Raw genomic sequence first — 12599 nt, forward strand, 5'->3', positions numbered from 1 at the left:
GATGAACATATTGCTTTCAAAAGCTTTCTTTAGAAAATTTTTTTTGATGTTTATTTATTTTTGAGAGACAGAGACACAGACAGAGCGTGAGTTGGGGAAGGGCAGAGAGAGAGGGAGACACACAATCTGAAGCAGGCTCCAGGCTCTAAGCTATCAGCACAGAGACCGACATGGGGCTTGAACTCATGGGCTGTGAGATCATGACTTGAGCCGAAGTCGGACGCTTAAACTACTGAGCCACCCAGGAGCTCCTCAAAAGCTTTTATAGATATACATTCATGGTTGTGACTTTTATATTATTCATATAAATATATTTATACCTAAATGTAGTCATATAATTTGAGTATATAAGTATTGTTTACTCATTATGAAATATATGTGAGCTCTACTTTAGTTTTCTACAAAAAGCCTTAGGCTTCCATGTTCTCTACTAAAGGTTGAAGGCAGTGATTTTATGAGGCGGTCCTTATTATCTACATACCAGGTAGTTTTCAAACTTGTTGAATTAAATACATTTTGGAGAAAGGTGAGATACTTAACTCCCATGAAGAGAATGTGATGCGAAAAATTCTGTGTACTTTCTGGGTCTTTGAGATTCTTCAAGACTTTTAATATTGTAAGTTTTAATATTGATAACACTGATAATAATTGAGGCAAATTGGAAAGCAAATTGCAAATTTATTTCTTTAAATCATTAAGAATGATTGCATAGAAAATGATTTGTGGGGCACCTGGGTGGCTCAGTCAGTTAAGCGTCCGACTCTGGCTCAGGTCATGATCTCATGGTTCGTGGGTTCAAGCCCCACGTCGGGCTCTGTGCTGACAGCTCAGAGCCTGGAGCCTGCTTCAGATTCTGTGTCTCCCTCTTTTTCTGCCCCTCCCCGACTTGTGTTTTCTCTCTCTGTCAAAAATAAATAAAAATTAAAAAAAAAAAAAAAGAAAATTTCTTTATGGCTTCCAGGCCATTGAGTGGTCTAAATATTGTTTTGTCAACAGAAATGTTCGAAACTTACTTTGGTGTGAAACTGTCATTTTGGAAGTCTCCTCTTCAGCGGCTTATTTCTCTTTCTTTCTCCAGCAAGTTCCAAATGCACATAAGGATTGGGTCTGTGCCCTAGGAGTGGTGCCAGGGCACCCAGTTTTGCTCAGTGGCTGCAGAGGGGGCATTTTGAAGCTTTGGAACATGGATACTTTTGTGCCAGTCGGAGAAATGAAGGGTCATGATAGTCCTATCAATGCCATATGTGTTAATTCCACCCACATTTTTACTGCAGCCGAGTAAGTTTTTCCTATGTGATTTTTTTCTATATTGGCTGTTTGTGTTCAGATTTAATAAATATTGTTAAGTTGTAAATAACTGGAAACATAGAACACATGAAACCCTTTTATTACAGTCATTGTAATGTCTATTTAAGATCTCTTATTCATATTTTCTGATTTGCACCTTGGTCACTGCATTTAATCCCAAGATTACATGAGAATAGTGTTACTTCTGTATTAGCACTCAGCTTAACTAGGAAGTCTGATGCTAGATGTTCCCCTGGTGATTTTAATTAAAAAAATCATTCATAGGTGACTAATTCCAGAAAGTCAACAAATTTGCTATTCTTCTCATTTAGAACAAATCATTTAAAAAATCTCTGTTCCCCTTCTGCCTCTGTTTATAGTACAGTTGACTCTTGAACAATGTGGGCTTAGGGACCCTGACCCCTGCAGAGTTGAAAATCCAGGTATAACTCTGAATTCCCCCAAATTAAATTAAGAATAGCTTACTGTTGACTGGAAACCTTACTGATAATATAGTCAGTTAACACATATTTTATATTTTATATGTATTAAATACTGTATTCTTACAATAAAGGAAGCTAGAGAAAAGAAAATGTTATTAAGAAAATCGTAAGGAAGAGAAAATACATTTATAGTACTGTGCTGTTTATTAAAAAATCCACATGTAAGTGGACCCTCATAGTTCAAATCTGTGTTGTTCAAGGCTCAGCTGTATAAGTACATAGTAATACTATCTGGTTCCTCCCTCTTAGGAAGGCTGGATTCATTTGCTTATTTTTTCATTCATGATGAATCTCCAAAGTTGGGCACTGTTCCAGACTCTTGGGAAGACCTGTGAACAAAACAGATCCAAACCCCCAGTTTCATTCTAAGGGGAAAAAAAGACAAGAAATAAGTAAAATATATTATACGGTGACAGGTGCCTAGGAAGAAAAATAAAGCAGGGTACAGGGAAGAGAGTATCGTGGGGAGGGAGTTACACAATAGGGTGGTGGGTGAAGGCCTCACTGAGTAAGTGACATTTAAGAAGATGCTTGAAGGAAGTGGAGAGTTGTTGTGACCATAAAAATGACATAATATGTATATAAGTAATTTGGAAAGGAAAATATATATACCCTAACGTGAGGCATTGGTTTCATTCAAATAAAATATAATGTCTCATGAATATCTATCTTGAAAATCTCCTTTTGGTCATTTTTGCACATTTTAATTTAATCAGAACACCTTGATTCATCTATCTTAAATGTATGATTACCTTGATTTTATTTTGAAACCTCTGCTCTATTTCTATGGCATCTCTTCTTATTTGTGCTATTTTCATCAAATCCCTCTTTTCATTTAGATTTACTTTCTCATATCTCCAAAGTACTTCAAAGTTCATTTATTTTGTGTTTTTCTAAGGTGCTTACCTTTGGTGCTTCATTGATGTTATTTCCAAGATATATTACTTTCTCAAGACTCACCACTTTTGTTTATTCTCTTGGAAGCTTTCTGTGTCCTTGGTAATTTATGGAAAATAACTGAATACTTCCCAAAGTTGTGGGACACATAATACAAGACTATAAAAGTATTATATATCACTGAGGTCTGGTGGGTGAAGTATGATGTTACTGTAACACCTCTCTTCCACAATATAGTATTATTTTTGAAGAACTGAACTTTTTCTCAGTATGTCCATGGTGCACCAGATGCAAATGTATTTACTATGTAACTTAAAAATCAGGAAAATAGCCAATAAAGTCAGAAAGGCTATTTTCAAATTAGTTCCACTTATTTGTTAATTAGCACACACTTGTATAGTGCTTAGTATTTACCAGGCATTGTTCTAAGTTCTTTCCAGGCATTAATTCATGTATCTTCATAAGAACTCTAGAAGGTAAATATTATTATAATCTTGATTTTACAGGTGGGAAAACTGAGGCATTTTATAACTTAGTCCTTATATAATAATTCCATCATATCTGATATTTCTAGATTTGTTGCTTTTTATTTATTTATGTATTTATTTGTAAATCTGGATCTGTAGTATTGATTAATTTTTCTTATGATTATGGGGCTCATTTTACCTGTGTCTTTTTTGTCAAGTAATAGTTTACTGGATGTTGAACATTATATTGTATTTTAAGATCTGGATTTTGTTGTATTCTTCTAAAGAGCGTTGGACTTCGTCAGGAAGTTAAGTTTCTTGTGGTTCAGCTTCATCTTTTTGAGACCGATTTTTAATTCTTGGATTTCTACTGAATACCATAAGTGTTTGATGATATCTCCTTACTGATCAGAAAGTGAACAGCTCATAGCCCTCTGTGGGCTCTGGGAATTGTTCAATTTATAGCTCACTAGTAGATGTTTGTTATTGTTGTTGTTGTTGTTTTGTTTGTTTCTTTTTGTTTTTTGGGTTTTTGCTTGGCCTTATAATCTTACTCTACTCATGGTGTAGCTTAGTATTCAGAGACATTAGTGGCCCTTATATAGATTTATGGAGTTTTTTTTCCCACAGCTCCATAGTTCTTTCTGCATAGCTCTCTCCTCTTCTCTCCTCGATCCTGAAAATTCCAACTACTCCACATCCCCCAGGTTTTTATTTCTATCTCTTCAACTTAGTGCTTCTGTAGTTTTCTGCTTGAGTTCTTACTCCCTGGGAAGTGTTTCCAAAGCAACAGCCAGGGCTGTCATGAAGCTCACCCCTCTCCCTTTTCTCAGGGACAACAGCCCTGTACTCCCTCATGGTCCAGTATCTGAAAATAGTTGTTCCATATATTTTGTCAGATTTTTACTTTGTTTGCAGCAGGAGAGCTAACCTGCTTCAAATTACTTGGTTATGACTAGTAGTGGAAATTTGATAATTTCAGACTTAGTATGTCCTAAACTGAAATCCCAACCTTCCCAGGAAACCTGCTCATCCTTTGGCATCTCTGTCTTCTCTGTTGATCAGGCTAGATAGAAACTTTCATTCCTTCCTTTCATACTCCATAGCCAGTCCTTGAGCAAATCCTGTTGGTATTCTACCTTTAAATTATATTTGGAATCTGACCACTTCTCACCATATCTTCTAACTCACTGATTTTAATTGCCGTCAGCTCTTGGATTACTACAAGAACTGATTATTACTAGTAGCTCCTAAACAAGGTACCTTGTTCATATGTAGTCTACTCTTAACACAGAAGCCAGAATAATCCTTTTAAAACACAGATTAGATCATATTCCTTCTCTGTTCAAAACCTTGCATTGGTCCCCTATTTCACCTAGAGTAGAAGCCATACTTGATGTGACCTTGTGGGCATCTGTTATTTCTCTCACCTTTCCTTTTAGCACTTGCTCTTTCTAGACTTGCTCCTTGTTTTGTAGTCCCCAGTAACCTCTTTACTGGTCCTTGAACACATCACCTCATTTCAGCCATAGTACAGAATGCTCCCTTTGCCCAGAATGCTTTGCCTTCAGAGATCCTGACTCTCTTCCAATGTCCTTCTTTCTCACTAAAAGTAACCTTGCCATTGTATTTAAAATTGAAACCCTTCTATCACCTAGAACCCAATTCCCTTTACCATGCAGTCTTTTCTTTTTTTATAACATGGATTACTTTCTAATAAACTTCATAATTTAATTATTATGATTTACTGTCTGTCTTCTCTTGTTAGAATGTGTAAGCTACAACAGAAGAGGGTTTTGTTATTTATCTGTTTGTTTGTTTTTAAGAATTGTCCCAAGCACCTAGAATATTGCCTGGAACATAGCAAGTTCTCAATAAGTATTTGTTGAGTGGATGGCTGAATAAATGAATGGGTAGATGAGTAGGTGGATGAAGGAACATATCCCCTTGCTGTTACCAATATACATATGCTGTGTGGGTTGGTGAGAAGACTATTATTTTCCCCCAGTTTTATTGAGATATAATTGAAATACAGCATTGTATAAGTTTAAGGTATATAGCATAGTAATTTGACTTACATATATTGTAAAATGATTATCACAATAAATTTAGTTAACATCTATCATCTTATATAGATTCAAAAAAAGAAAAAGAAAGTTTCTTTTTTGCTTGTTAATAAGAACTCTTAGGGAGAACAGAGATTATTGATTAAAAACTAGAAAGCCTGGATCCGAGGCTCACCTCTGCCCTTTACTATGTTACATTGGATAGGTAACTAAACTCTCTTCATCCTTGAAATGGACTGCATAATCTCTGAAATGCCTTTTAACTATGAAATTCTATGGAAACTCTTTCTTTTAGCTTTGAGTTTATTAGATAATTGGAGAAAACTAACACTCCCTTAAAGCTATGAGAAATACAGTAAGAAATATGATTGTTTAATGACTATTCCCCAGTACCCACATGGTGGGTGAACAAAAACAAGTTTTCTCAGAAACACTTTGAATCTCCCATGTTCCATGATAGTGGAGTATTAGTCCACTTCTCAGTAGCCTCTTGTTTTTTCCATGGGCTTACGCTGATTTCATGTGAACATAATTCTGACTCTTGCCAGATTCACCAATTCCTGGAATCCCTGCTCCAATCTCCTCCCTTCCCAGAAGCCTTACTGTAACCTTACTCTGGGCTGTTGTGCCTGAAGATCTCTGACCAATGTTGTATCGCATATTGTTTTTTGAAATAATGAGTGCAGATCCAGTGTAGTGATTAGGAGGTGGGGCCCTGGAACCAAACTGCCTAGATCGAAATCTTGGTTCTGTCATGTACTTTGTAATTTTGAGCCAATTACTTAACCTCTCTGGACCTAAATTTGCTCATCAATATAAATGGGATAAGAGCATTATCTATCTCTATGGTAGTTAAAGAGAATTGAATGTATTTATATATAAAGGGCACATACTAACAATGCCTGCCATATAGTAAGCCCTTGATAATATGAATTATTTTTTATATTATTATGTGTATCTGTTTGATATACTTATGTATATTTTTACTTACATATATTAAAGTCCTCTTCAGAAAATGTTTTCACAGTAATTCTAAAAGCTATTTCTTTATCTTCCTGCCTCTTTTCACGTGTTCATTTTTAATTTGTTCCATAGTGATCGAACTGTGAGAATTTGGAAGGCTCGCAATTTGCAAGATGGTCAGATCTCTGACATAGGAGATCTGGGGGAAGATATTGCCAGTAATTAAACATGAGTGAAGATAGTCATAAACTGAATACTGTGATAATACTCTGTACGTTCATTATGGAAAAGTTGCCTAATAGGCGAAAATTTATGAATCGGATTAACTGGAAAATATATCTGAATCCAACTGCTGAATATAAATGGTATTCTAATAAAATTGTGTACTAGCCTGTGTGCTTAATTTTAATATCTCCCAAACATATATATCCTATAATCGGTATACTGCTTGATTCACACTTTATTGTGGCTGGATTTTTGTGCCTAGCTATTAAAAAACACCTTAAAATTATTTGAATTGTAAGATGACTGCTTTTGTGACAGAAAACCCCCAGAATACAATGCAACCCATTGGTAATTCATCATATAGTCTGTTCAGATGATTTACATATTTAAACATACTGGGAATGTTAGTCAAATTGTGGTCCGTCTGTCTGGTATTTATATCAGTCTATAGAGGGTTCCCAAATTTCGAAGCTCTTTTAATATAATGGAAAAAAATAAGATAGGAGAATATGATTGATGATTTTGCATAAGGTGGAATTGACCGTCCTCTACTAACAGAAAATGTTAAACAGTTTGTGTTAAATGTTGATGTTTACTTGTATTGACCAAAGTTTTACAGCTGTGCTATATTCTGTGCTCAGGACTAAAATGCTGTTAAATTGTTTTATTAGTGCTGTGCATACATTCTGCGATGGAAGACAATTTTGATGTCCTAACAGAAATATATTTTGATCTATTTTCCTATGGAGTTGTTTCTATTATCACCTTTTAATTTCATTTTTATTTAATAGTCTTTCCTTCCCCTTTTATCTAATTTTTTTATATGCTGCTAAATATATTTTAAATACACTGTGTTTGCAAACCTTGGTAGTTATGAGAGCTCTATCATTTGCGGTGGGAAAAGGTATGTAAATAAGTAGATTGTAAAGAATGTCTTACCTTGTAACTGTATGAATTTTTAAATGCTGTAGATTGGATTTTGCAAAAGGATGTATAATTTATCGGTCTGCTCAGAATATTAATTTGTAAATTCTGCAAGTTTAATTTTTATGTAGATGGTATAACATTTGAAAATATTGTCTTGTGATTTTTTTTTTCCCTTTGAGTATATTTGCTTGTAAATGAAAGCTTAGCTACGGCTTCAATAAACATGTTGCTCTGAATTGTTTTTATTCTCTTGTCCTTTTTCTAATTATGAAAATTGTTAGTATTTGTAAAACTTTATCTGTGTGTGATATAAGGAAAGGCATTTTTTTTGTTATCCACTTCATATGCAATCCAGTTTTTGCTCATTAGACATGATATATTCTTGAATAGTTTGAATCATAACCTACTCTTGATGAACCAAAGGAACTCACTATTGAAAGAATTAAATCAGGAATGCCTGGGTGGCTCAGTGGCTTGAGTGTTCTACTTCAGCTCAGGTCATGATCTCACCGTTTATGGGTTTAAGCCCAGCATTCCGCTCTCTGCTGTCAGCACAAAGCCTGCTTCAGACCTTCTGTTCCCCAGTATCTCTGTCCCTCCTCCACTCTCTCTCTCTCAAAACAAATAAACTTAAAAAAAAAAGTAAATAGTTGAATCAAACTATGTAATTTAGGCATGTGAACATAGATGGTAAAACAAAAATTATTCCCACAAATATTAGGACAATAGTGACTTTGGTTATCTGGAGAAGAAATAGGGTGGTCACTGGCAGGTATTGTAGGAGGTGAGTTGGGAATGTAGAGGGGGGTGTGGAGGTGTTTTTGGGGTCCTAGAAATGTTCTACTTCTCAATCTGGGTCCTAAGTTAAACTGTACATGTATTTCTCTTATTTTATGTATGTGTGCTATACTTCACAATGAAGTATATATTTCTTTTGTTTTAAAGAAGGGATTTTCCTGTAAAGAGGAAGTCAGCTACTTTGAAATTTTGCCTACTTTCCTGGAGGAAAATACTATGATAAGACCTGAGAGACATTTTTAGGACTATTTTGAATTTCAATACCCTTAGAGTATTTTTTTTTTTTTCATAGGACTATTGCTCAACCATTCATTTGACAATTTATTCAATAAATGTTTATTGAGAATGCCCTGGGCCAGGTACTAGGGACAAAAAAATAGAAAGACTGAGTTGATGCTTGCCCTCTGAGTGGAGAGAGAGAATAAATGTAGCACTTACATAACAGCTTGGTAAGTGCTCTGACTGGAAAGATCTGGGTGTCTTCACGCCTACTAGAGTCCTGACTGCAAGGCCAATTAGAGGTCTGTCATAAGGTCCGAGCACCGTGTGTATTTGTGCGGAACACGAAGTCCGGTGTCTGTTTTACCTTTTAAAATGCTTAAGGCTCAAAAGTAAAACATAAAAAAATAAATAAAACGCTGAAGGCTCAGCTAGAGTTGATCTGATTTAAATAGTTCAAATGAATATGTAAAAGCGGCAGTTCTCTTAAAAGACTTTCATTTTAAATTATGTTGGGGGAAGTCATCTAGAGGACATGACCTCTGATTGACCCAAGAGCTAGATCCGGGCAATCAGAGACTCCCCAGCCGCCTCCCCAGTCCTTGCAATGTTATGTTTTGCCCACGTTACCACAGCCGGAGCTGTTTCTGTGTTTCAAGGACATAGCCTTGAGAGAGTTACGTGTTGTTGAGACTCTCTGCGTGATACTGGAGACTGAACCCAGGTAAGGCTTCTACGTAAACTTAAGATTCGGGCAGGCAGGTGTGGCGATCTACCCGTCTTGCGGCCGCCAGAGACAAGCCTTGTAAGTAAATCCCCTTGTTTGTTAAACCTGCTACCTACCAGTTTGGAGGAGCCGCTGCGTTCTTCGGTCTCTCCTTGTACTGGGGCTAGTTTCCCAACTGGGAAAAAAAAAAATACCGTTAATCTCTAAAGATCTCATCCAGAAATGTTAGCAATAACTCTTTTTTAAAATATTTATGTATTTTTGAAAGAGAGAGAGGAGACTTAGGACCCAAAGCAGGCCCCAGGATGTGAGCCGGATGTGGGGCTTGAAGGCAGGAACTGTGAGATCTTGACCTGAGCGGAAGTCTGCCGCTTAACTGACTGAGCCACCCAGACACCCGTTATCGCTAATTTTTAATACAGTTAAAATAGCAATTCTAAAATTTAAAAGTGGATTACTCTTATGTATGAAATATACGCCATGTCCCTCAAGAATAGTCTTTTTTTAGAAGCTAACGTTTATTCTTTCAAATCCAAATCTTTTTTAGCTAAAGAATAATGACACTGTTTTGCATATTACTTATCTCCACATTTATTTATTTCCCAGCTGATATGGAATCTTTTATAAAAATTTAAATTAAAATTATCAACATGTAACAATTTTTCTGTACTGCCGTTTGTAATTTTTCCTAAGCATTGACTGCGCCTTACTTCAAAATCAGTTCACATTCTCTTTTTAACCTCAGAATTGGTTGTGTTATTGCTGTGTTGGGGATTTGATTTGCCAGTTACTGTGCAGATACTGATGGTTGGGAATTTGTATTTGCAAATCATGGATATAAAATGTACAGATTGCTCTGTGTGAGCATCATGGTACAAAATAAGAGTTATCTATCCTATTTTATAACCATAATGAGATGCTCAGCCAATTTTAAAATGTCAAACTGCCATTAATCTCCCTCTTTTTAAATGAGGTTAATAACTGTAATAACCAACGTTTATTGAACATTTACTTTCCCCTTTGGATGACCCTGAAATGGGGGTAATCTAAGATGTCAGTGAGAGTCAGAAGCATCTGATTTCAGAGATATTTAATTGTGAAAAAGTGTGCATCCTGGAATTTGTGAAGGACAGTATTGTGAGAGAATTTGCCAGACAGACAAAAATAGTGACAAATGTACAGTACATTATATATGGGAGATAATATGACTCCTTTTTATATGTTTTTGTGTACGTTGGACCTGAGAAAAGCAAAGAACACATTTGTCAGACTTTCTTTCAGCTTGGGTTGCACATTTAACGTGGCTCTCCCACCAAGCATATGAACCAGACCCAAGGTGGAGTAAGAAGGAATCAGGGCCTCTGCAGTATAGTCGTAGAAACCCGTGTTTCCCCAGTGGCAGCAGTGACAGGGCCCCAGCATCTGGCACTAGCTGTGGGTGTTGGGAGGCAGGACCCAGGGCACTGCTCCAGCCGAGGTGGTTCCTGGAATCTGTAGTTGGGGCAGTGGATCCCTTGTTCAGTTCCTTGTCTTCTTGATTGTAGCAGAGGTAGAAAGTGAATGGGCTAGTTCTTGGTGGGGGGTAATCTGGCACCTACTCACAATTTTGTAAGCACCCACCTCCCTCTTTCTGCTTTCTGCTTAAACTAGCTACAATGGTTTCTGTATTTGCTACTGAATTCTAAAAGATACACTATCTCTTTTTCTTTGTGATCTGTGTTTTAAGGTATTTCTCCCATTTTTTTCTGGATGCTAATCATTAACCTACATAATTGTTTTTATTTTCATTTTTATTTATTTTTATTTTATGTAATAGTTTTTGGCTGCCTAGAGGTTTTAGGTGTTAATGGAATCTCCTTAAGGGCTATTGTTATTGTTTGTGAAACTCATGGTCTTCTCTAGTCTGGTAATTCTATTTTGCTAGGAGCCCCCATGAATTATTCCGCATTGTCTTCTTTCCTCCAGTTGTTTGGTCCCCCTTAGGTGTGGTGTGCTGTTCCTTTGTTTTGCCCACTCAGGGTTCTGTTGACCCTTGGTGATCGGGACAGGCTAGTGGTGAGGACAGCACTCTGCTCTGGTAAACCTGCAATTGACAGCAAATCATCTGTCCTCTCTCGGTGCCCTGGGAAACCCCTGCTCTACCCATCTCTCGGTGTTAGCCTTCCTTCCCTGCTGTCTGTAGCTCCCCAACATTTGCCTGGCCTGGAAGATTTAGCATGCCTCCCAAGGCTACAGGCATTCAGAGGTGTCGCTCTCGGGGGAATCCACAGTTTTCCTAACGTCTTCAACAACCCAATCAGACAGAGTGGCTCTTCAGGCTTTCAGAGCTGCCTGGTGTTTTACTGGAGAACCAAAGCGGGGAGTATCAGAGAGACAGTTTCATGCATCCTCATCTATTTTAACCATTTAACACCATCACTGAAAAATATCCAACAAATAAAAATAAGCTGATGGGAAGCCTGATTTCAGTAAGGACTGGATTCACCTGCATGAATCAGGAACCTGACTAGTGTTTATTATCCTCAGATTAGACTATTAGACTGTTCTTGTATGTAGTAGTCTCTGCTGAAGGCAGGCAAGTAGGAGTGCCTTCACCAGCCTCGGGGAAGAGAGTAAGTGGCTGAGGATATTATAATTTTCAGCTACTTTGACCATTAACTGAAGGATCCTGAAATACCTACCTTCTTATTTGATGAGTGCCTCATCCCACTGTGTTCCCACCTTCTTTTCCTTAGGCCTTCTGCTCTGACTTCCTCCAATGCCTTTGCTTGCCTGTGTGTTTGTGTGTGTGTGTGTGTGTGTGTGTGTGTGTGTGTGTGTGTGTGCGTGTGTGTGTGAGAGAGAGAGAGAGAGAGAGAGAGAGAGAGAGAGAGAGAATGGCTGTTAGTTGTTGATAGGAATCCCCACAGAGAAAAAATGCTCCATGAGAATTACCCTGATACGTGGTGTGGTTGAGATGGAAGATCTTAACCTTTTGAAACTACTCAGTACCAGCTGAGGAAATCAGGAGGACTCTGGGTAGTATCTGTGGCACAGACTTCTAATTTCTCCCACTACCACTCTCCTGCTTACTTTTAGTAATAAAAACCTGACGATTTCAGCTTAACACGTGACTGCCCAGCCAGAGGTTGCATTTCCCACCTGATCTTGTGGTTATCCATGGCCATATGCTATGTTTCTGGCATGTGATTTAAGGGGAAGTGATGTACTGGTCTTACTTTTTTAAAAACTAGAGTGGTTGGCCTTCAGTTTGTCCTTCCCCTTTCCACTGACCAGGATGTGGAAGGGGTGACGATGAACCAACCTTGACCGTGCAGATGAAGACAACATCCTGGGTAAGTGATGGTAGAACAGCATGACTGAATGAACCTGTGTCCTTGATGGCCTTGTGGAACAGAGCTTCCCCTCTGTCTTGGACCACCTGTCGGCCTTTATGGCAGGGGTTGGCAAATTTTTTTCAGTAAAGAGATAATAATATTTCAGGCTTTACAGGCCACATGTTGTCCCTTTCACACATTCT

The 12599-nt window shown here is 37.5% G+C and overlaps 1 protein-coding gene across 9 annotated transcripts in view; it reads left to right on the plus strand.

Moving 5' to 3' along the window:
• The window catches only part of KIF21A (kinesin family member 21A), a 150399-nt gene extending 142828 nt beyond the window's left edge, over window positions 1–7571 (plus strand). For all 9 annotated transcript variants that reach the window (XM_019452452.2, XM_053895205.1, XM_019452439.2 and 6 more), the window contains 2 exons: window positions 1079–1278; window positions 6316–7571. In XM_019452452.2, the coding sequence (XP_019307997.1) occupies window positions 1079–1278; window positions 6316–6409 (294 nt within the window). In that variant the 3' untranslated portion in view covers window positions 6410–7571. The remainder of the gene's footprint in view (window positions 1–1078; window positions 1279–6315) is intronic.
• Window positions 7572–12599: the final 5028 nt, after the last annotated feature.

The sequence above is a fragment of the Panthera pardus genome, unplaced genomic scaffold, assembly GCF_024362965.1.
Source record: "Panthera pardus isolate Hobbes unplaced genomic scaffold, ASM2436296v1 HiC_scaffold_6, whole genome shotgun sequence".
NCBI lineage: Eukaryota > Metazoa > Chordata > Mammalia > Carnivora > Felidae > Panthera > Panthera pardus.